This window comes from Pelodiscus sinensis, chromosome 6 (genome assembly GCF_049634645.1).
Source record: "Pelodiscus sinensis isolate JC-2024 chromosome 6, ASM4963464v1, whole genome shotgun sequence".
Classification (NCBI taxonomy): Eukaryota; Metazoa; Chordata; order Testudines; family Trionychidae; genus Pelodiscus; species Pelodiscus sinensis.
Window position 1 is genome coordinate 98,438,690 of NC_134716.1, and position 24,340 is coordinate 98,463,029.

The 24,340-nt window shown below is 41.2% G+C and overlaps 3 protein-coding genes across 7 annotated transcripts in view; 2 read left to right on the forward strand and 1 right to left on the reverse strand.

Annotated features, from left to right (window-relative positions):
* The first annotated feature begins 1,829 nt into the window (after positions 1-1,829).
* On the forward strand, positions 1,830-5,618 carry MOCS2 (molybdenum cofactor synthesis 2). 2 transcript variants are annotated; one of them, XR_012904922.1, is made up of 5 exons: positions 1,831-2,022; positions 2,595-2,716; positions 3,803-3,949; positions 4,043-4,140; positions 5,577-5,618. XR_012904922.1 is itself a non-coding variant. In XM_075932481.1 (4 exons), exons 1-3 carry the CDS (start codon positions 2,011-2,013, stop codon positions 3,927-3,929), a joined length of 261 nt encoding a protein of 86 aa, XP_075788596.1. In that variant the 5' UTR covers positions 1,830-2,010; the 3' UTR covers positions 3,930-3,949; positions 4,043-4,140. The 2 variants fall into 2 exon arrangements, 1 of the variants encoding a protein (XP_075788596.1); XM_075932481.1 differs by lacking the exon at positions 5,577-5,618 and having other exon boundaries at positions 1,830-2,022.
* Positions 5,583-15,148, forward strand: LOC102453389 (molybdopterin synthase catalytic subunit). The gene is made up of 4 exons (XM_014581766.3): positions 5,583-5,704; positions 7,772-7,925; positions 9,914-10,037; positions 10,454-15,148. The coding sequence occupies exons 1-4, from the start codon at positions 5,584-5,586 to the stop codon at positions 10,520-10,522; spliced, it is 468 nt and encodes a 155-aa protein (XP_014437252.1). The 5' UTR covers position 5,583; the 3' UTR covers positions 10,523-15,148.
* Positions 15,149-16,521: 1,373 nt separating this feature from the next.
* Positions 16,522-24,340, reverse strand: part of ITGA2 (integrin subunit alpha 2) — a 133,264-nt gene continuing 125,445 nt past the window's right edge. For all 4 annotated transcript variants that reach the window (XM_075932477.1, XM_075932478.1, XM_006139528.4 and 1 more), the window contains 2 exons: positions 19,896-20,012; positions 16,522-18,128 (listed from right to left, as the gene is read on the reverse strand). In XM_075932477.1, the coding sequence (XP_075788592.1) occupies positions 18,039-18,128; positions 19,896-20,012 (207 nt within the window). In that variant the 3' untranslated portion in view covers positions 16,522-18,038. The remainder of the gene's footprint in view (positions 18,129-19,895; positions 20,013-24,340) is intronic.

Here is a 24,340-nt window from a genome sequence, read left to right on the forward strand (position 1 = left end):
GGCTGGCTGCTCGGTCCTGGTGGGAGGAGGGTCCTGCTGCTCTCAGAGGGTCAGGTGTGGGCCAGGAGCCATCAGCCCCCAGGGTCTGTGGCTCTGGGGGTCCCCTGGCTCAGGGTCCTCTCCTTTCATAAATTTTGTTCCTCCGGTTTCCCAAGCAATGCTGGATAAATCCAGCAAGTGATATATAATGGGAAGATGTCAGTAAAATTTTTAAAGTTACAGAACAGGACTTTTGAATGCACAGGCAAGCTAGTGACAAGATACATTTTCAGAGTGCTGAATGGAGTGGTGTGTTTCCCATTAACGTTCCCTTATTAAGTCTTTAGACATATGTGTAAACACTGCTCTTGGAGCAGTGTTTAGTGCAGTGAACAACGACTCATCAATTTATCCCCTACCAAAGTGAAAATATTCCTGTTCTGTGCAACAGCGACTTTTGTGGCTGTTTCTTAGAAAATATGTTGATAACCTTGATATTAAATTTCCTACCAGTGAGGAATGAACTCTTTTCCCTTTCTGGGTCTTGTGTCAATCTTATTAAGTACAGAAGTAAACTTCTCGTTCATAGAATATTTGGAGATCACTGGATGGAAGCTGCTGCTATGTGGAAGTGGATTTTGCCCACAAAAGCTCATGACTCTCTCTCTCTCTCTGCTAGTCTCTAAGGTGCCACAGAACTATTCATTGTTTTTATAAGGACACAATATTTATTGTTATATTATTTTGTAACAATCTGGCTACTGTGGAGGTATACTATTGAGTTACCCAGATGACATTAGAAGTGATCAAATGTGCATAATAAATCCCATATCAACAACAGGTATCAGAAATTTTCCTCTTGTTCAAGTGATAGGGCCTTTGCATTTGGAGGAAGATTTGGATACTAGTCTGCTGCTGCAAAGATGTAGGTGAAAAGCACAATGATGACTCTATCATCCACCCTGGCCAGAAGTTTACTACATTGCAGTTTCTCAAGTTATGTTTTTTGAACATTTGTTATTGGTCTCTGAAGCATTTTTACTTTTCACATAATGGTGGAGGCTCCTCCTTACTTCAAGTTGTTTATTGTGCTTAAGTCAGCCATTAAAAACTACCCTATTGTTAACTGTTCCATATATTGTTATATTTACCCATACAAGGTATTTATCAGAAAAGATGCTATGTGACTGTAAATACAAAGCAGAAGACTCACAAGACAAAATCGGTATTAAAAAGTGATGCATATTATGGACACTTGAGACCATCTGCGTTCCAATTACTTTTGATTACTCTGCATGTTTATACATTGAAACAATGTCTGGATCCCCTGGTTGCAAATTGGTTAGTGATACACTGTCAAGTGCTGGAGGTCACAGAACAAATTCAAAGCCAGGGTCCCTGCCCTTAGGACCTTACAACCTAATTAGCTTGTAATTAATGTCCGGGACAGCTTGTCTGTTACTGGTAAGAATTGTACCTGCTGGCTCTGCTTTCCGCTTTCACTACAAACACCTATTTCAAACCAGGCCGCAGGACGTGCTAGGCCTAGATCAAAGGCCACTCTCCCGTGCTAGGCCTCCAGCTCTGAGTGGCGGGACAAACAGCGCTGGGGCATGTCGCGCCAGAGATGCCGGAGCAGGAACTGGCCCGAGGCTAGGAGCGGCGCTTTGGGTTCGGTCCCTGTCTCGCGACACAGAGGAGCCTTTGGGCTCCACGTCCCCGCTCTCGCCGGGGTCACTGCCGCTCCGGCGCTGTTATTGCCAAGGCAGGGCTGAGCCGCACAAGGCGCCGCACGGCTTGGGGTGGGCGCAGCGCGGGGACTCCGCTGTGGGGCTGGCTGGAGCCTCACCCGCCCGCGCCGGGCCGCTCTCTCTTTGCAGCAGAGCGCAGGGCCCCCGCCAGACTGCGGAGCCCCAGCCCAGTGGGCGGGCCGGGAGCGGGAGGCAGGCCCCACGCAGCTGTAGCAGCTCGGGCCGAGCGCAGGCGCTGCTCCCTGTCGGGAAGCGGGCTCCGACCCGCAACGCTGCGTCCATGAGCTGCGAGGTGCGTAGCCTGCAGCCGGGCCCGGGGCGGGGGTTTACACGGGACTGGGCTGCGTGCGCAGCGGACGGAAGCGGGCCAGTGAGCCCGGTGGGGCTCGTTTCCCGGTCCCGTGAGAGCTGCTCTGTCCTGGCCCGTCTGTTCCCCGGGGCAGCCCCTGGCTCAAGCGTGGCCTGCCTGATAGAGGCCTCCCTGGCTGGGGATGATCGCGGGACACTTGCTAACGTGACCTCCCCGCTCCGAGCACGGCGCTTTTACTGTCCGCCTCCTGGCGGGCCCCAAACTGAGCCCCCACTTTAGCCTGACAGCCGGGCCTAATGAGTCAGGCAAGGGCTGTGGGAGCCTGAGATGGGCTCCCTTGGGTCTCCTTCCCAAAACGAGCTCAGGCATGAACGCGAAGAAGTGAAACGAAAGAGCAGAATCACTGACCACTTGCATATGATGTTTTGGGGAAATTGTAAGACTTATTCTGCAGCATCCTTTCTTGGATGAATTGATGCGTTTGGGACCCGTTTCCTGGGCTATAAATACCCACTGAGGAGAAGGGAGATACATGGCGACTTGTCTTTTAACAGGTTGTTGCGCTGTACTTTGCCAGGAGCGCTGAATTGGCAGGTGTTCGCTCTGAGACTATTTCTGTACCACAACAAATAACATCTCTACAGCTGTGGGAAGAAATTGTTAAAAGGCATCCAAGGTAGTTTTAGACTAGAGCACAGTTCTAGTGCTCCTCAAGTTTGGTGTTTTTTTTTAAACTGTTAATGGAGTTACAAATGTAATATAGTTGTATTAAATATGTATGCCAGTTTTTCGGTATAGTAAAGTAGTAAAATCTGTTTTAAATTTTACTACATGCCATCTTATTTGTGAACATGTAGTTCTTGTACAAATAAGTTCAAAAGAGTGTATTTCACTGATTTTTTTTTCATTAAACTGGCTGGCATTGGTAGCAGCAGTTAAGTTTGCAACTTTGAAAGGCTGTAATTAAATGTTCAAGAAAGGTCTTTCCTTACCCAAAATCAAACCAAATTGTGTTTTGTGGTAGCAGCAGCAAGTAATCAAACTGGAATGTATTTAACCTATCCAGCCTATTACTGGATTAGTTACCAAAACCTACTGACTTTGATCATTTTGTGGCCTGTAGTTTGCAAGTTTTATTTGCCCTATGAAAAGTAAATCACATTACTTCTCAGAGAGTACCAGTTTTACTGTAGCAAACTGTCCAAAGCTTTTGGAGATATTGCATAACCTACCCAGCGTTGGTTGGAAAATAGAATTGTGTCTTGCCTTTCTGTCAGTGGTCACCACTGGCTTCTAAACAGATCACTAATACACTGGCAGTCTTACTGTACCCAGTTGCTTTTGTGTAACAGTATGTTCCTATGGCTGTGCTACATGGTATACATGGAAGGTATTATGATTATTTTTACCTTTTAAAAATAAATCTTTATCAATCTTTTCTACTGCACTCATTTGATCTTCATTTTCACTATGTATGTATGTATGTATGTATTTTTTTGGTATTGCTTGCTTTTATCTTTAAAAATGGTATTGATTTGGTTCCATACGGGCTCTTGCACTTGAGAAGAGCAAGTCCAACGTCATACAGTTGTTGTGATATTTTTAAAAAAAAGGAAATAGTACAAATGTAAATGCATTAATTGTAATGTTGTTGACCTCAGGTGCTCTGGGCTGTGCGCCAGTGAATTGTTCACATTTAACTATGAGAATTCATGTACACACTTTACTTCAATGTATTTTTTCTACTGCCAATCTTCCTTAGACTTGCTGCCATTCAAGATCAAGTGGTCTTCGCTGTTCGCCAGGAATACGTGCTCCTCGGAGATCAGCTTCTGGTCCTGCAGTCAGGTGACGAGGTTGCCATTATCCCACCGATCAGCGGGGGCTAACTCCATGCAAATATACTTGGGTATGTGTAGCTGCTTCTTCTAAGTGGCCTGTGGGGTTAATCATGCATTGGAACGTTGCTTGAATTCTGGTTTTAATTTTACTTTTTCTTTAGGTCTGGTGATTTGTGGATAAGAACAGCCATACTGGATCAGACCAAAGGCATCTAGCCCACAATTCTGGCTTCTGATGCCCAAGTGGGAATGAAGACAGGTAATTATCAAGTAATCCATCCCCTGTCACTCATTCCCATTTTCTGGCAAACAGAGTCTAGAGGCCTCCTGCCAGGCCTAGTTAATAGCCATTGGCGGAACTATCCCGTTCTGCTGGTACTCTCTGAGAAGGTGTAATGTGCATGTCTGGCAGTACACAACTGTTATGTTGACACTGAGGTGTAAATTGGTGTAGGAATAAATTTTAGGAGCTGCAGCGGGGATAGTTCCTGGACCCAGTGCTAGCTGGGACTCAGCTAGGCTGCCTGTCTGCCCTGCTCCTAAAATATTTTTCCCTTAGAGTTGCAGAAGGTTGAAGCTGGGACCCATCATGAGCCAGGACTGTGCCATCATGCCCGTGCTCTGCCTCTTAAAGTGATATAGTGCAGAGCTGCCGCGAGAGTTGATGCCTGGACCCGGCACAAGCTGGGACTGAGTGGTTGCAGTGCTAAGCCTTATCGATTGTGTAGTCAACAAACTATTTGTCGACTACATGATTAATGAATTACACGCTTCTTAGCATCACTACTAATCACTGGGCTAAAAGATATGAGGGGTGGTCCTTCCGCCTTTAAAATTATGCCCCCAGTGGTATTAGTCATGGTTGGAGCATACCTACGGGATTTGATCCCACAGGTGAGTTAAGAGGAGGAATGTCTGTCTTCCCTTGCTTTGTGCATCATTCTGGGACTTAGGTGTCCAGCTACCTCGAGTGAGGCAGTAATGTGCACAGGGGTAGAAAAATAGGTACCCTGGGAACTTTCAATACAAGAACTTAGGTGCTAAGGAAGGGTGGGTCCCTATGAGGTTTGGCAGCAGCAAAGCAGGTATGTTGTTAAGATTAATGATTCCTAATTGTGTGTCTTAGGCACCTGAATCCCTTTGCTAATGTAGTTGTTCAAATGTTATGTTATTTAAGATCTGCTTTGAGAGTTGTTGGCTTTCAGCAGAGGTACCAATCCTCCTGGTTAGTTAATATCACAATAACAAAGAACCTTTTTCACTCTGACTTTTTAAAATTCAGATGCTAAAGAGATGACTTAAAACAATTTTGAAATACAAAATTATAATTTTCCTCGTTTTTTGCAAAAAGAGCCTCTTTCAAGTAGTCTCAGTGCATGAAATTCTGCTCAGAAGTGTAATTCAGGATAACTCCACTGATTTATGTAGGTGCATCTGAGATCAGAATCTAGCACATTGCTATTAAATAAGCTGCTCCTCAGACTTTCCAGAGTAAGTGGTATTTCTTGTTCCTATTGAAAGTGGAGGTGTCTGTCTCTGAGGGAATTGCCACTGTATCAGTGAGATCTGCTGAAAGAATGCCTTTGTTTTGCTCAAGACACGAGGGCTATTTAAAAATAGTTTCCAAATGGTCATTGTAACTAGAAAAATAAATTATTCTGTCCTTGAACTCTGTAGTTTTCTTTTACCATCCAGCAAAGCCATGAATGAAAGTGACAATGAGCCCAAAGATTTCATCAAACTGAACAATGAAAAACTATCTACAGATGAAATCATGGAGCTGGTGGTTTCTCCATGCTGTGGGGCTGTGTCCCTGTTCATAGGTAAGTTGAATGCTCCCAGCATAAATCCCTGGATATGTATATACCTCAGCAAGTAGAGCACAGGTCACTTTGTAAGTTCATCCTCGTGCTTCTGAGACTACTTAACAAAACAGTCTCCAGAAAAGAACAATAGGGCTATGTCTACACTGCAAATGTTTGGTGGCGAAAGTGCTATGGACATGCAAAAGTTGCCAAAACTGAAAACCGGTCAAACTGATTTTTCTGCCTCCCGTTGACATTTCATGGACATATTGCTAGAACCTTGTCAACAGATAGAACAAAACAAAGTGAGTAAGCATTCCATAGTTCAGAGTCGTGGGAAGGCAGAGCTGATCTCTGCGCTTCTTGGAATTCACTCGTACCTCTGTGAGCTCTCTTGTTAAGGGATGTCAAAGAAGCATAGCGGTCTCTCCAACCCACCCCCTGCAGCAGCAGACTTCCTGCTGCTGTGTTGCTAGCAGGTCAGAACAGGAGCATTCCAATGATTTGTACTTTTTTTTTGTTTCTTGAAGGGAGCAGCTCACTTAGCTAGAACCCTGAGATATTACCCAAAGCTTTGAAAGGGGAGAGGTGCATGCCTGCAGGGCAGCAGAGATCACAAAATACTGAGCACAGCCATCAGGGCAGGCATTGCAGGATACTGGTGGAAGCCAGTTCTCTTGAAAAAACAAACAGCAGAGACCATACCGGCTCTTTGTCCACAATAAAGGGAGGGGAAAAGAAAAAAGTCTCTTATAGAGCTGGAAGTTTTTTTTATTGCCAAAACTGGGTGTTTTTCCTGACAGAAGTCACATTGCAGTGTAAACGCTCTTGCTGTTTTATCGCCAAATGGCAGGTTTTGGCAGCAAAATATGCTAGTGTAGACAAGGCCTAATATTTAGCAAATTGTATTTATTTAGAGTAAGATCGGGATCAGCCCTCAGGCAATAGGGAATGAAGTGCTAAGGAGTCTCTTTGCTGATATGATCAGTCTAAAATTGCAGCCTCTATATTTGGGGAAGCACAAGGATCACTAGTTACTCTCCACTGGAGAATTAACCAAAAGGAGGTGTGGAGTAGTCAGAATAGCACCATGAGCTGATCACCAGGGCTGTCCTGCTGCCGCATTCCAGTTAGGGCTGGGCTAAATGCCACGCTGTAGCCTATATGCAATTTACCTCTTTATAAAATAGTAGCTGAAGAGCAGAAAAGTTTAGATTTAATTTTAGCCTTGTAGTTAGTGGTATCAGGACCTACATATTGTGCTCAGAAATGAGTACAATTGTGCATCTAAATTCCAAACAGTTATTTATGGTGTATGAGCAATTGTAGTGACAACACATGCAACTTTCTAAACCTATAGGGCCAGATCTGTGCTAGTTAATATTTTTGCCATCGGTAACTCCAAGCATGTAAAATCTGTGGATTAAATTCTGTCCTTTTTAATACATTAAGAATTGCTAGTGTACAAATAAAAACATCACTTTAAGCTCATTGCACTGAGTTGACTGATTTTTTTTTTTTTTTCCAGAATAAGAAATTCTTACTGGCTGTGTCTACACTGGCCAGATTTTGCACAAAAGCACCTGCTTTTGCGCAAAATCTTGCCAGCTATCTAAACTGGCCGCGAGTTCTTGCGCACAAATACTGATGATCTAATGTATGATCGTTGGTGTTCTTGCGCAAGAACTCTGACGCTCCCGCTCGGGAAAAAGCCCTCTTGCGCAAGAGACCAGTGTAGACAGGGACAGGAATTTTTTGCAGAAGAAAGCCCTGATGGTAAAAATGGCCACCGGAGCTTTCTTGCGCAAGACAGCATCTTCACTGACACGGGATGCTCTTGCGCAAAAGCACAGCTTTTGCGCAAAGACACATGCCAGTGTAGATGCTCTCTTGCGCAAATACTTTTAACGCAAGAACTATTGCGTTAAAAGTATTTGCGCAAGACAGTGCCAGTCTAGATGTACATTATTGGGGTGGAGAGCATTTTTGTTCTTTATTTGCACAGGGGAGAGAGGGTCCTGATCCAGGACTCAGGCTCCCAGGTATTGTCACAATAGAAGTAAATAACAATTCCTATATTTTTAGGTACTACAAGGAATAACTTTGCAGGGAAAAAAGTTATTCACTTAGAATATGAAGCATATGCACCAATGGCAGAAGCTGAAATAAAGAAAATCTGCAGAGATGTTAGACAAAAATGGCCTTCAGTCAGACATATAGCAGTGCAGCACAGACTTGGGTATGTATGGCCAAGCTATGTTTAACTAAATCTGAATGAAATGTCAATATGGGGCTTGCATATGGTGTAGGTAGGAACCTGTATATTCTTAGCTGTGAGACTTGCTACTAGGGATATAAAATACCATTTAATCAGTTAATCAGCTAAACGTTATGTTTAACTGGTTAACCACTTAAACTGGGGGAGTCAGAGCAGCCAGACTTAAGAGGCTCCCCTCCACGGGCAGGGGCTACTCCAACAGGGCTGGAATGCCCAACCCATGGCACAGCAGGATGCTCCGGACTGTCCAAGCCCGCCTTGGTTGAGGGCTGCATTGGCTGGACTGGAGTGCACTGCCACAGGGGGCTGCTGCAGCCTGGCTGGGCCACCAGTTAACTGATTAGCCATTTATATCCTTACTTGCCACTGAATCTACCTCTTGTTTCTAAAGTGTCCTGCAGTGCCTAGTCATTTAAAAAAAATTATTTTCGGTATCTCAGTTGCCAAAGAAACTTTCAAAACGGGAACCAAGTACAAACCAGTGTGGTGATGGCTACTTTAGTCTACTCACCGCCTGAAACAAATCTGTTATATTTTTAGTGCATCTAAAGTTGTGGATAGTGTTTTCTATCTTCTGTTCTGGGGTTCCACAGAATCCAAGCTTTTCACTACAGAGCTTAAGTCAAGTTTACCAAAAGTCATAAAAGAATATCTTTAAAATAGGAATTTGCCAGGTTTGCTGGCTGGGACCTCAAGGGTTTTTCCCATGACTTGCATATTACCTTTTTGTTGAGTTTAAAATGCAGATCATTTGGAAAATGATGACATATGATAGATTTTTGGGTACATGCAGGTTTTAATGCTAGTGGAGCCTGCTTCAGGATCAGGGTCTTATTTGAGTGTATAGGTTGAACCTCCCTTGTTCAGCACCCTTGGGACCTGAGTGGTCCCGAACCACACTATTTGCTGGACAAGGGCAAGTGTTCGGTTCTGCTCCCAGCTGGACCTGCACTTTGTACTGCCTGCCCTGCTGCGTCTGGCCCTCCTTCTCCCACGCTGCTTTAACCCCAGATGGGCAGTCCCACTGCCTCCAACCCTAGCTGGGGCTACACTCCTCTCCATCCTCCAGGCGCTGGCCCCGTTGACTCCAGCCACAGCTGTGCCCCTGGCTGCTTGTCCCTCTGCTTCCAGCCCGGATAGGGGCTATGCTCTTGGCCATCAGCCCTGGTGCGGGCTGTGCTCCCCAACGCCAGCCTAGCCTATGCTGCGCTTCTGAACCTGGCCAGTGGGACTTTCTGGTCCAGCAATATCCATGGTCTGATGTTGCTGAAGCAGAGCGTCCCAGATGTTAAAGGTTCAAGCCGTATCATAAATAGTTGTGTCTCCACCTCTTAGCAAAGGTAGTCTAGCACTACTGAATGATAGTAATGTGAAACTTCACTGATTTTTACAAAATATATTACAATAGATGAAAAATATTATTTGAAACAAAGAATATTTACAAATTCAGTGTGGACACAGAAGCATATTAGGAGAGGGCCAAACTACCATCAGATTGAGGTATGCAGACTGTCATGCTACGTCTACACTGTGCTGTTTTGTGCAAGAAATATGCAAATTAGGTGAGGTGGAATATAGCCACGCCTCCTTTGCAAAATTAATGAGCAGCCGCTTTTTGCACAAGAGGCTTTTGTGCCAAAAGGCACCATCTATACAACTCCATTTTGCACAAAACCCCCCTCTTGCGTAAGAGCCGTTTTTCTGCATTTTTTTCAGGAAGAATGGATCTTGCACAAGATGGTGTTTTTGCGCAAAAAGGAGCTGTGTAGACGACTCCTTTTTGCACAGAAGCCTCTTGCACAAAAACGGCCGCTAATTAATTATGCAAATGAAGCACAGCACTATGCTAATCCACACTTCATTTGCATTGGCTTTTACGCAAGAGGGATGCAATATAGACGTAGCCTAAATGTTAAGTTAACTCCTCTGTTTTATTCTTGTCACTCTAGTTTAGTTCCAGTAACAGAAGCAAGCGTGATTGTAGCCGTCTCTTCTCCACACCGAGTGGCATCTCTTGAGGCAGTGCAATACTGTATCAATACATTGAAAGCAACAGTTCCAATATGGAAAAAGGTGAATTGTAGCTTACAAATAGTGTCATCTCTGGTCTTCACATTCCTCACTGTCCATGTGGTCTAATATTTGTATATGCACTTAATATTGTTAGCTGGCCACTTCTGTGATTTCCATTGCAGAGGGATATAATGGGTTTATGATTAGCATCTAAGAAAGGATGATCAGTGCTTCAAATCATGCTCAATTTCTCTTTGGGATGGGACTGGTGCATAGCCTTAGGTGTGTGCCTCCTTGGAACTTATTGCAGAATCAGGGCTTGATGCTGTATGTCTCAGACTGTGTTCTCTTTTTCTTGTCTGCCAAACCCTATTACAAACTGTACCGTATAATTAGTAGCAGATTTTGTGTGCATTGGTAGCATTTCTATGTAGTAGGCTCCCAAAGTACTTCCCATTCTTTGTTTTTGTTTGCAGGAGATTTATGAGAGCGAATATTCTTGGAAAGAAAACAAGGAATGCTTTTGGGCTGATGTGGAAAAATAACTTTACCTCCAAAATCAGTGTTAAAACCAGTCCCGTCACTACAGTGCAAGCAGATCAGGGTTTAGTTGTACATACTACTTTTACAGTAAATCTAACTAGTAAAAGCACATGCATTATAAAAAAACCCACTTGGGTCTACGAGTGAAACCGACAGTAATTAGATTAAGTTCACAGATAATTCTCATTGTTAAATAATTCAGCTGGGCTGTTTTGAATAGTTAGCCAGTTTTTTAAAAAAACATTTCCCCAAAAATTCTTAATTGAAAGGAGTCTAGTTTTATATATTATATCCTGCCTCTGTTCTGTCACCTTGTGCATTCACTGCCAACACTGGAGATCACAGTATGACAATCAGGTTTGTGGTTTTTTGGTTTCTTTAATCTTAAAAAGAATCCCTTTGTTAGTTTTTTATGATTTCAAACTCAACATATTGTCTTTAACATATTTTTGACATTAAGTCGATTAAACATTTTTGGTACAACTAGAGAAAAAATACAAATTATACCCAGAGTTACTAATTGTTACATCCCAGTGGCTCTGTTTCATAGAATTTTTTTTTACTGTGCAGTTATATTACAGGTCCATCGCATTAAGGAAAGGTAAAGCTCTTTTATTTGGAGTATGGTCATACACAACTTATTTGCAATAAAACACACACTTAACTGAAGCTTAATAGATGTACAGAAGTGATTAGTTTTGAGGCAGCTTTTGCAGCTGTTTTTTGAAGTACTTCCTGCAGATCATAGTGGAACATTCCTGGGAAGAGGAGAAGCCATTCTTTGCATGTGTACATCTGTTATAGGTGTCTGATATGTCTTCTGTGTCATTTTGACCCTTATATCTAAGTAGCATAGAGTGAGTTCAAGGTTGAATTTATACTATTTGTAATGTGTGAGTGAAGAACTATGGATTGTTCATTGCTGACAGAACTATGAATAAAGATCATGTCTATAGAGATCAATAACTGTTGGGGTTCTTTAAGTGCAATAATTATACGCAGTTTCAGAGGGACAGTGGTGCTAAATCTGTTTCAGCAAAAAACAAGTAATCTTGTGGCACTTAAAGACTAATGCATTTATTTGGGCATAAACTTTCTTGGGCTGTAGCTTTTGCCCAAAAACATTTGTTAGTCTTTATGGTCCTGTACCTTATCTAGATCAGAGGCAACTCTCATGGAATCTATGGATTTCATTGGTGATTCTCTAACTGATCTTACAGAAAAAGACCATGAGTAATCACTCACACATCCCCATCATATAAGCAGCTAGCGAGAGGATTGCAGATAAAAAGGAATACTAACTTCCCTCCCAGCAACCAAGAGTAAGAAAGGAGAGGCAAGTAACATTACACCATCATTTTGCGTCTGTCCTTTGAGGCACAAATGTCACAATTCAAGCACTGGTCTAATACAGCAAGCCTTAATTTATAATTTTGGGTTCTTCAGTGGGATTATAACATAGAAAATGAAAAATTCCAAGAAAGCTTATACACGTAGGCTGTGTCTACATTGGCAAGATTTTGCACAAAAGCAGGTGCTTTTGCGCAAAATCTTGCTGCCTGTCTACACTGGCCGCTAGCATTTGCACAAGAACACTGACGTTCTACTATATGAAATCAGTGCTTCTTGTGCAAATACTCTGACACTCCTGCTCAGGGATAAGTCCTCTTGTGCAAGAAAGCCTGATGGCTAAAAGCTTTTGTGCAAAGGCACATGCCAGTATAGACGCTCTCTTGTGCAAATACTTTAATGCAAAAACTCTTGCGTTAAAAGTATTTGCGCAAAATCATGCCAGTGTAGACACAGCCATATAGTTAAAGTTTATGGGAGTTACAGTAAAGACAGCCATTCAAACATCGTATGAAGAACATTGAAACTTGATCAGTCGTTCTTTTGTCTCTATTTCATAATATGACAAAGGGACACCCAGCTAAAATAGTACAACAACATTAATGAGAGGAAATACTATTTTATGCAGCAAATAAACCATAAAGTATATTATGTTATGGTGATGTGCTAGAAACCTGTGCAATTCACTGCTGGAAATAGCAAGACAAATACTGCAACCAACGTAAGTAACTGCAACCAGGAGAGCTCATTAAGATCATCAGCTCTCCTGTTGCTATATGTAACTCAATCCTTGGTGGTCATTGGGGGGAAAAAAATCTTTTAAGCCAGGTTACATACACTTTTTCTGTATGGCTGTGATAGTATGTTGCTGAGATGGTTTTTCTCCAGGAAAATGCAAGGCCACAGAGAACAATTTGTAGAACACAAGCTGTTGGTTTGTAGAGTCAGGATTTGATGGCAGAACTACTTTAGAGAAAATAATTCTCACTTCTTGACTTGCAATATTTGAGAGTATAAACATGTACTTTAGATAATCATCTATAGCTTAATACTAGAGCAACTTCTTAGTGTTGCTCTGGCCCTCATATTATTCCCTTATGTTTTCTAAAGTGGTTTAAGGTTGATTTTTAACCCATCAGTTGCATGCTGGGAGATTGTTACAAAATAATGGATGGTGTGGAGATGTGGATCAGGATCTATCCAGTAGATGTCAGTAGAGAAACAACTACAGGTAGATGATAGGGGACCAAAATCTTGAGTTCTACATTCACCTGCCCTGAATTCAACATGTGTTGTGAAATACAGTATACACACTCAGTTCTAGCTGGTTAAAGGGACACAGCCAACTTTGAATTATTTTAAAGTTAAAAGTATTACCTTTCCCACATAGCTATTCTACCAGTTTTTGTGGTTTTGCTTACACATTTACCTACATTTTGAATCTGCTTCTAATTAATTATGTGAAAGTCCCACACAAACAGGACAGAAAAAAAGAGTGAAACAGCTAACACAAATAGTTGTAAAATGTATATATTAAAAAACCTGAGAAATGTACTGATGTCCATTTAAATATTTTGAGCTCAGTTTTGTAAAGATTGTCAGTCTGGTAGTCACACATACAACAGTATTACAGTATGTACTTTTCAGAAACAAGTTTTTATTTGAAAGTACCCATAAAGCAGTGTTTCCTTTTATTTTTATTATTAAACAAAAACCCCTTCCAGCACATTAGGTGCTATGGCATTCTGTATCAGAGTGCAAAATATACATCTAGTAGAGGGCAGAAATGTCAACATAGAAGATTTTAAATCTTAACTGCATTTCTCAGTGAGAACAGCATATTACTAGAGTTCATTATGTTTAAAAGGTAGTGAAATAGGGAAGTGTTTAGCTTGATAAACTTGTGGTATTTGCTGATATTTGATTTTATTTACCTTTATTTTCATTTGGTGCTCTTTCAAGTGCAAAAACTGGGTGGTAATACTGACTGAGTCACCCAGCTTAATCAATTAGGCTTCATAATTCTACATCATCTCCAGACTGGTATAAAGGTGCAACTTTATGTAAAGAGGCTTGGTTCATCTTATGTATAAGTGTTGTACTTTTACATTCATTTGATTCTTTGCTCTAGGAATGTTGTTTTATATAGCCAGAATCTGTTAAGAAGAAAGTAAAATATTTCATATGCAATTTAGGAATGACAGATAAACCTTATGAAACTAGCTAGTTCTTGAGTGATGGACTGGAGGATTTCCCATAAGGGAGTGATGTGCTGCATAAAGACAGTGACTACTAGGAGGCAGGCCAAGTTGGCATAAATGGTTGTTCCTATCTCCCAAATGTTGTTTGTGAAATGCCACTGACTGCTGTTTTCCATCATGTGTGAATCTAGTTACGGGTGAGCAGTGACTACAGGAAAACTTGAGTCTGGAGAAGCTAGGTCCATACTGAATGACGTAGCTGAGCATAGGGTCTGAGGATTACTCAACAGTCAAGTTGGAGAGGAAAGACTACAGATTGGTCCAAAATGGGATGGAAAAGAAGTTGTGAAGTTGTAATTTTAGAGTGGAGAGAGCATGTGGGAACTAGCTACACTAATATAGCTACTGGTGCAACATCCTCATATACATATCTGCCTCGTTGCAAACTAGGACTTCTACCAGAGTAACAGCTTAACAGTGTTGTTACACCAGTGGTTAAAGCCAGTAAGGCTAAGACCCAGCCTCTTAGTAGTCTCAACTTCTAGTTGACAGCACCTTGCAATATTATATCCTTAGGATTCTGCTACTGTAACAAAGAACTATTTACCTGCATCTTGTATAATGGCTTCTAGTAGTACTTTCCACTCTTCAAAGCCCTGCTTTTATTACTTATTCCATATTCAGACTTGTAACAAAACAGTAATATTTATCATTTGTGCAACAGGACTCTAGGGCCTCTGCCCATAAATAGACAAGCACATAACATATGCTCTTTGCCCCACAGTTTACAGTCTAGTTCTGAGTCCTGTATGTGATTATTTGTAGTAAACCTTTATCTCACATTCCCTCTTGGCAGCATTCAGTCTTCTATGAGATGAATTTATGAGATTTACAAAGGACTTTGCTTATATTGTCTAAACCTCAGTCAATCATATTCAGACCTCTCAGCAGTATCATATGGTGTAACTCTTTTTGGTTTCTTCAGAGTTACTCCTGAATTATGCTGTTAGAAGCAAGATTAGAATCAAAGCCCAGCACCTCAAAAGAACACAGAGATAAAATTAAACATCTTAACACTGTTTTAAAAACTATCCCCCCAAACTGTTCTATACAATACAAAATATACATCACATTTTCTGCATTATTTTGAAGCTATGCGCACCCAGAAGTGCAATAAAATTACTTTTCATAAAATGGAATTAACTAAGTAATAAAAAATACACATAAAAATCCAAACAAACCCATCAAACTTTTAACATGAAATGGCTAAGTGACAGGAACAAAAGCCCATTTATTCTGTGCTTTCCTTGTAGTTTTGAGAGCAATACTGTTTCTATGCTAAGTAAAAAATCCTATTGCCTCTGGGACAATGGAAAACCCAGTCAAGAAAAGAGAATGTAATCACTCACTGCCTACTGGGTAAGCTGGTACCTCACCTAAAACCCTGGATGTACTATAGTCATCTACATATTTAACTTCTGACTGACAATGAAAACTGGCAGCCTTCCTGGTTTCCATCATATGTACCACCAAAAGGCACATGAAATGAAAAATTTTACCATGCACTGCATTGTTAAATCCATCCTCTGGCTTTTGAATACACTTCACTAATTATATGTGAACATTTTGCAGGAACAGTATGGCTGCAATAATTTTTTTAGGTTGTTAAAAAAAAATTGAGGAAGGAGACCAATTTTCATCTTCAGTCTTAGGTTGCATGTACAAGTCGATGCAGCCAGGGTTAACTGCAAGTCAGAAATTTGTTCCTGAATGAATTGTTTAGATTTAGAACTTTTTTAAAACCTCAGTTTGGCTACAAACAACTAGTGGCAACTGTATTTAATTGTTGAGTTTGAGATCCAGATTGTCTTTCAACATATCACTTTCAAATATAATATGAAAATATAAAAAACCTTATAAAATAGACACTCAATAGACTGAAAGCAGCCAGGAATATTGGTGCCTTATCTGGCTACTAATTACTGAGAAAAACAGCTTTAGGAAAACATTTTCAAAAGTGCAAAAGTGATTTAGGAGCCTAAGTCCAATTTTCAAAAGTGACTTGGGGCCCTTAGGAGGCTACAGGTAATTTTTTATAAAGCTTCTAAGTGATATGGGAGCCTTGGTCCCATTGATTTTCACATTCATAGAAGAAAGTGGTACTTGTAAAAATCTTTGCCTAAAATCTAATTGGATATCAACAGAACAACCAAGTGCATAAGAATCTTTTGAAAATGGGATTTAGGTCCCTTTGACAATTTTACACCTTTCAAATAATTGCTTCAGTCAAAAACCACCTTATATATAATCCAGAATGTGTAAAGAAAATCCTATCATAATAGGCAATGTGCTAGTGAGGTAACTGCTTGTCATGAAAGTCAGGCAGCCAAAATTTCAGTTACCTCAGCTAACCTGCCTAGTGTGGGTTTTTTAAACATGGACATTCTTAGTTTTCAAAACCTACAATTCAAAGATTTTGTGTTAAAGCAAAAGGTATATAATTCAAGGTCACTTAAATAGAAAAATACTATGTAAATGAAAAGGCCTAACATAGGGCCACCTGAATAAAATCTCCTTTTTATCTCTTAAAACTTTTTTCAAAACCATTACAGTATTTTAAGTTGTACAAAACAAGTTACTTATTTAAAAGTTCTTCAATGATATAAGATCAAACAGCATGTGACAATAGTCATGCTGCTTAATGCACCACTGAAAGGCACTTAGACATGATGATGAGGAGTGTGGTACAAGCACCAGTATAGAACAGATCTTTCACTGTTCTTTGTCAGATAAGCTGCATGTTACTTAGCTTTTCCTGTGCCTTATATTACACCACACATTTTCTTTCACTCAAATCTTATTGTCAGCTACTGAACTAAGGCAAAATCTTGTATCTTCTTACTTATGCCTGTAGTCTGTGGGGTAACTTTTGTGAGTAAGGATTATGAATCCAAATAAAGGTTTGTAGTTCAGCATTGTTTTTTTGGAGTACAGAAAAATGCCATCTACATTTAAAAGTATAAGAAATTATTTTTATTAATAATATAGGCCTGTTTTTTCCCCCTTGTTAGATGGAAAATGGCACAAGACAAGAGTTCAGAAAAGTAAAATTTAAATCCACTGTAGTACAGTACTGAGAATTTGAAAACTGTCACAGTAGCACTTAATAACGACAGCAAGCCACAGCAGGTATTCAAATTCAGATCTTCTGTCTCTAAAAGAGACAAAACATACAAAGCATGTCTCGTTTAGAAGAATTTTCAAAATGCCATATAGTGTAAACATTAATTTTTGTCACTAGTGAAAGGAATATGGTGGTGTACTTTGGTACAGTGTTCCCATTCAGACATTCTATATTAGGGTGTAGTCTGGAATCTTCATTCCCAAATCAGGATGCATTGCCCATTTTATAACATGGGCGACCTGTAATGTTATGGATTCGTTAAGACTCAGACTTGATGGGAAATGTGAGGCAATCAAAATGTAGCTAATAAACAGTAAACTGGCCTTTTCTTTCCCCTGTCCTGAATGAATAATCATCATGCAGTGATTTCATCTAGATCATTTAATTAGTAGAAAAACTCATTCTTATCAGAACGGAGGAGCCTATTACCTTGGACTGATACTGTTCCAGAATAATCTGAAAACAGTTACTCTATTTTGCTCTTTATGGAATAGGAGTGGTATTCCTGTTGCAATGTGCATACCCCAGACCTGCCTGTTCCAAAGGCAAAAATATACCAAAAAACGCACTATGAATTATTTGTATAAAAAACTGACCAGCAGTTACTCTTAAAATACAGAAGAATCTGTAAAATATTTTCATCCTTAAAAAAGCATTTTCATTCATTAAAAACCAAGCTTAACAGTTGTTGAACTTTAAGGCACTCCAGCTGAAGATCTGATTGGACCACAGGCATTGCTTATGGCTTAGAGGGTTAAGTTGGCATTCCCACCACCATTGTCTTCAATCTTTGTCCTTTGTGAGTTCTGTAATTTCATCAATATCTTCTATATCCTTTGACATTTTTTCATATTTTCTCTTGAAGAAGCCAAGCTATAAGAAGTTTTGAAAATAGTTTGTCAGCCATGTATATTTCTTATTTTGTGCTGCCTGATAAAGGTGCTAACTAGCATTAGATCTACACTTGCCATTTAGTTAGTCATTTAAAAGTACATTTCTCAGCTAGGAGAAAAAATCCATTAGAACTATTTTTATGCAAAATAACTTGAGAAAAACCAAAAGTTTTTATCTAAATCTTTCAGGTGGTAAACTGATTTTTTTACACCCCTGCATAAAAATATTATGAAAGCAATTTTTTTTTTGCTTTCATCAATATTTTTGGTTGTGGAAAACTATCATTTCCTAACCACTTCTAATAAGCAAACTGTTAATTCTTGACTCACACAGATTCTTCAAAAACAATGCAAGAAAATTCTCAAAAGTAGGTGGCGTGTCTCCATTTCCTTCCCCTTCCCTGCAGGTTCAAGTTGTTATGCTGTGCATCCCAAAAACAAATCATTAAAAAATAAAAAAAGGAAAGAAGCTGCTGCTTGGTGTGATAAAAGTGCCAAAGCAGCAGAGCTGAGCAGCCAAGTGGCTTGAAGAGCTTGCCAGGGAGCCTTTCAAACACCAGTGCTTTGGTGCAGACACAAACTGCTGTATCTCCCAAAAGCAGGCATCCTGGATAGCCCCGTACCTCCTTAGATCCTCCCTTTCTTACCTCCATAAACCTCTTTCTTTCTCTATCTCACACTGCCTGCCTCTTGCATATCCTTGCTCATTTTCCCATCTTTCCCCAATGTCCACTCCCTGCCCAGCCTGCCCCCTGGAACATCAGAAGTATGTGCAGAGCACAGCTAGTAACTCATGGATACAGGCTAGCACCACATGTGCCTTGGTTATACAGGAAGTCAGTGCTTACCTGTTCCCTTGTCCAGTTTCCTTGTCTATTAAATGTATTGTAATACATTTTCCAGGGCTGTTGTGGGGATCCCTTATATTGTCTGAGATCCTCACATGGACGTTGTAATACAGTAAAACTCCGATGGTCCGGCATCTGACGGTCCGGCATTCCTGATGGTCCGGCACCATCAGGAACCCAGAAGTGCTCCGGCAGCCAGATCATTGGAGCTGCTCTGCCCTCAGCTTCCGCTATTCAGCCGCTGCTAAAACTGACCAGTGGCTGAATCGGGGAAGCCAGAGGCAGAGCAGCTGGGGGCGCTTCCTGGAGTCAGCCGCTGGTCAGTTTCAGCAGCGGCTGAATCTGGACGCCTGGGACAGAGCAGCTGGGGCGCTGCCAGGTTGGTCCCTGCAGCACCGCACCCTGAGAAGCGGGTCTGCGGGACCAACCCAGCAGCACCCCAGCTGCTCTGCCCCAGGTGTCCCCAAGAGCAGCTGGGGTGCTGCCCGGTTGGTCTCGCCGCGCCAAGGGTCGGCGTTACCGGACCAACCCGGCAGCACTCCAGCTGCTCTGCCCCAGGCATCTCCGATTCAGCTGCTGCTGGTCAGTTTCAGCAGCGGCTGAATCAGGGATGCCTGGGGCAGAGCCGGACTATCGGAAGGGGGGGCTATGAGGGGTTTGGGGTGGCATCCCTCCCACCCCAGACCCCTCATAGCCCCCCGTTCCGATAGTCCGGCATATCTGATAATCTGGCACCCCCTGGGTCCCAAAGGTGCCGGATTATCGGAAGTTTACTGTACTAATAAAAATATTTTTCTCACCAAGTGGCAGATAAATGATTATTTGGCATTATTACACAGTAATTCCTACCTGATATATTCTGGCAGTTTCCTTTTAAAAAGAGATAAATATCTACTTACCTTCCATAAAACAGCAACCAGTGCTAACAGCAACAGGAGTCCTGCCAGTATACTTCCTATTACAACTCCAGTTGGTACCTCTGCTTTCTCCTCAGGCTTCATTATTGTCACTGGGATCTGTCAGCAAATTGTGGATACATGACAAATAAAATATTTACAACATTAAACAAGTTGTTCTAATCCTGTTCTTTTATTAATAGCTGTGCAGATTCTCCAGTGAAAAGATGGAGGGCTGCACCAGAATTATTACTGTCTGATATACTCAGTTACTACTCCTTATTGTTACTAATAGGTATTTGCATTCTGGTGGTGCTTAGGAACCACAGCTACATATGTTAGTGTTGTACAAATACATAAGTACAAGATGGTCCTCTGCAGATTCCACAAAACAAAGAGGAAGACTAGTCTCTTCTCCTTCCATAGTGAATACATCAATGCAGAAGCCATTGCTAGATAAATCACATGTATCCACAAAACTTCAGGGAAAAGCTGAGTTAGTCTGTTACAGAAAAAGCAACAAATGGTCTGGTAGTACTTTATAGACTAATGAAACATGTAGACGGTATCATGAGCTTTCGTGGGCACAGCCCACTTCTTCGGATGACCCAAGTTATGAGTTGGGGATATGAAAACTCAGGATATGAAAACTGGAAATTTGTCCATTATTTAACTGTACTGTAGCAAACATCTTTATGGCTGACCTTGAACAACATTTCCTCAGCTCTCACCTCCTAACACTCGTACTTTACTTATGCTACATTGATGACATCTTCATCATATGGACCTACGGTAAAGAGACTCTTGAAGATTTCCACAACGATTTCAACAACTTCCACCCTACTATCAGCCTCAGCCTGGACCAGACCACAAGGTAAATCCACTTCCTGGACACTACAGTACAGTTAAATAATGGACACATTTCCAACACCCTATACCGGAAACCTACCGACCACTACACTATACTTCATGCTTCCAGCTTCCATCCCAGACACATTTTTCAGTCGATTGTATATGGCCAAGCCCTACAATACAACCGGATTTGCTCTGACCCCACAGACAGAGACAATCACCTACAGAATCTTTACAGAGCATTCCTAAAACTGAAATACCCGCTTGGGGAAGTGAAAAAACAGATTGACAGAGCCAAAAAAATACCCAGTTATGAACTACTTCAAGACAGACCCAAAAGAAAATAACCGAACTCTTCTTGTCGTTACCTACAGTCCACAACTCAGACCCCTCCAACTCATTATACACAATCTACAACCCATATTGGAAAATGATCCCTCACTCTCAGAGGCCTTAGGAGAAAAACCTATTCTTGCTTACAGACAACTCCCTAACCTGAAACTTAATCTTTCTGATAACCATGCCACACAACCATATAATAAACCTCCAGGAACCCAGCCCTGCAACCAAAAACTATGCTAACTCTGCCCACATTTCTACACTGGCGAATTCATCACTGGAGCAAACAACATAAGCCACAAAATCAAAGGTCATTTGACTGTACATCCAGTAATTTGATCTATGCCATCAAATGCCAGCAATGCCCCACTGCTTTATATATTGGACAAACTGGACGGTCTCTGCAAGAAAGAATCAATGGACACAAATCGGATATACATAAAAGGAATATACAGAAAACTGTTGGTGAGCATTTCAACTTGCCTAACAACAGTCTGACAGAACTGCAAGTAGCTATCTTGTCACAAACAAGCTCTACAAGCCAAATACACAGAAGCACTGGAATCCCAGTTCATCCACAGATTCAATTCACATGCTAATAGACTCAATCGTGATAAGGGCTGGTGGGGACTCTACCTACTTAATAACCAATGAAGGTGCTAACAGCTCCCTGAGTAGTATCCAGAGTCTGTGTCTACACTGCACCCCTTTTCCGGAAAAGGGATGTAGATGAGACAAGTCGGAATTGCAAATGAAGCAGGGGATTTAAAATTTTCCCCACTTCATTTGTATAAACATGGCTGCCGCTTTTTTCTGGCTCAGAGCTTTGCCGGAAAAAAGTGCCAGTCTAGATGGGGATCTTTCAGAAAATAAAGCCTTTTCCGAAAGGTCCCTTATTCCTGATTTTAAGAGGAATAAGGGACCTTTCAGAAAAGGCTTTATTTTCTGAAAGATCCCTGGCTAGACTGGCACTTTTTTCTGGCAAAGCCCCGAGCCAGAAAAAAGCGGCAGCCGTGTTTATACAAATGAAGCGGGGAAAATTTAAATCCCCCGCTTCATTTGCAATTCCGACTTGTCTCATCTACATCCCTTTTCCGGAAAAGGGGTGCAGTGTAGACACAGCCTTACTGTTTTAGGAATCTATCTATTGACTTTGATTTTTATCTGCTTAGGTTTCAGTACCTATTCACCAGATACTTAATGATGCTCTGTCTCCCACCCCCTCCCTTTTTCTCTCTCTCCCCACTCCTCTTCCCCTCCCCTATTTATTTTGAGTTTTCATATCCCCAACTCATAATTCTGGTCATCTGAAGAAGTTGGCTGTGCCCACAAAAGCTCATGATATCATCTACATGTTTCGTTAGTCTATAAAGTGCTACCAGACCATTTGTTATTTTTTTATGTATCCGCAAAGACAGACTTGGGGCTAGGACTAGGACTGGGACAGTACTGGTCCTTCATCATCACAGAACAAAGGCCTCTGATACTTCAGCTAAAAGAAAACTAGCCTAAACTGTAGTAGCCAGTGGTACCCAAAAAGGCAACATTATTCACTCACACACAATAAAGTTGACACATACTCACCTTGAACCATCCTCCTACCCCAGCAGACCAATGGTTTCCTGCTCTTTCCCTGCAGGTCCTAACACCCTACTTCAAACTACTCCAAAATCTGTACTTGTTTTCCCCTGCCCTTAATGTTAGATAGGTTTCCACTGCCAGTTCTTCACCTGAGGTAGTGGCAGCAAGAAGAGATGGGTCAAGTTGAAAGGACAGAAAAGGTAGAATTGTGCTGGGAACAGCTCTCTCTCTCTTGAGTTCCTAGACACAGCCATGCTTCCCACTGGTCAGAATATCTCCTACTATTTGAATCCGGCAGTTCCAAAATGACTGGAAATTAATGCATTTCCAGGCAACAGCCACCAAGCATCTAGTTAGCTGTACATGGGTTAAGTGTGATTACAAACTTGGATGGATACTTCTAGACCTATACACCTTAGGCTTATAAACTTCCCATCTTGTTAATACTACTTGCAAGTTTCTGGAACTTTAAACTTTTTGGACACACATTTTAATTTTTAGATGTCAGGAGTTGTGTGTATAACGAGAGATAATGGCAATGAGTTTTGCTTGCTGTGAAACTGGATAAACGATAGCAATGCATTTTTTCAGGGTTGGTTGTTCTCAGCTTTGTCTGATAAAATGTAGTCTCTGGCTTTCTGGGAAACTCACTCTAACACATCAGTGATTTACCATTGGAACCTGTTATTGTGTTAAATGTAGCTATGCGTATCCATTTCACTGCAACAGTCTTCATGCATTTTATAACTGAACAGCCACAATAATGATTTTAGCAGGTAAATTTCCGTACTTTATTCTCCAACTGGCAGTCTTTTCTAACTGGAAAAAATTTGAAGATTTCTTATACCACATACATCTAAAAAGCTTCTCCACCCAATTACTCATAGATAGCATTCCATTTATTCTGAAAAGCAAGGTTCTCTAATTTTCAGTAGAGGAATAGCTGTTACTGTTACATATTTAAAAGGAAGATCCAACCTTTGGGAAGTCACTACATGAATATGGCACTCAGAGCCAAGTTGTGGCCCAGTTTGCATGGTAGCAGAAGGGAGTAAGGGTGGGGTGTGTAAGATGCCTGAAGTATCTAAACATATTACCTCATACAAATTTTAAGTTATTTGAGAAGGGATTCTCAGCCAGGCATGCTACCATCTGATGTGGAAAGGGGAAAATTTGAGAGGTAAAGGAAAGATGATGGAAATCTGAATTTACATATAAACCTCTGGTGGCAAAGGGACTTAAGGGTCCAGTTTACTTGGAAGAAAAGTTATTTGAAATATAAATACTTCAAAGTAACATCTCCCTCCCCCCCACCCCACAGCAGAACAAACAATCATAGACCAAATCATACCAGTGATGTGAACCATTCAAGTCAGTGTCAAAACTCTCACTGATTTCAATGGGAGCAGAATTTCATCCTGAGGCTACGTCTACACTACAGGGGTTTTGTGCAAAAACCTGCAGAGCGTCCACACCTCAAGCATGTTTTTGCACAAGTAAATTTACAGTAAATCAAAAGAACAGAGGGGTTTTTGTGGTGTATAACAGGAATAACTCCTGTTTGTGCAAGAGTTTGTGCAAAAAGATGTGTTGGTGGGCAATAGGGTTTTTTGCGCAAAAAGCGCCACTCAAAAAAAGCACAGGTGCTCTGGTGGCTATTCTGTGAATAGCAATCA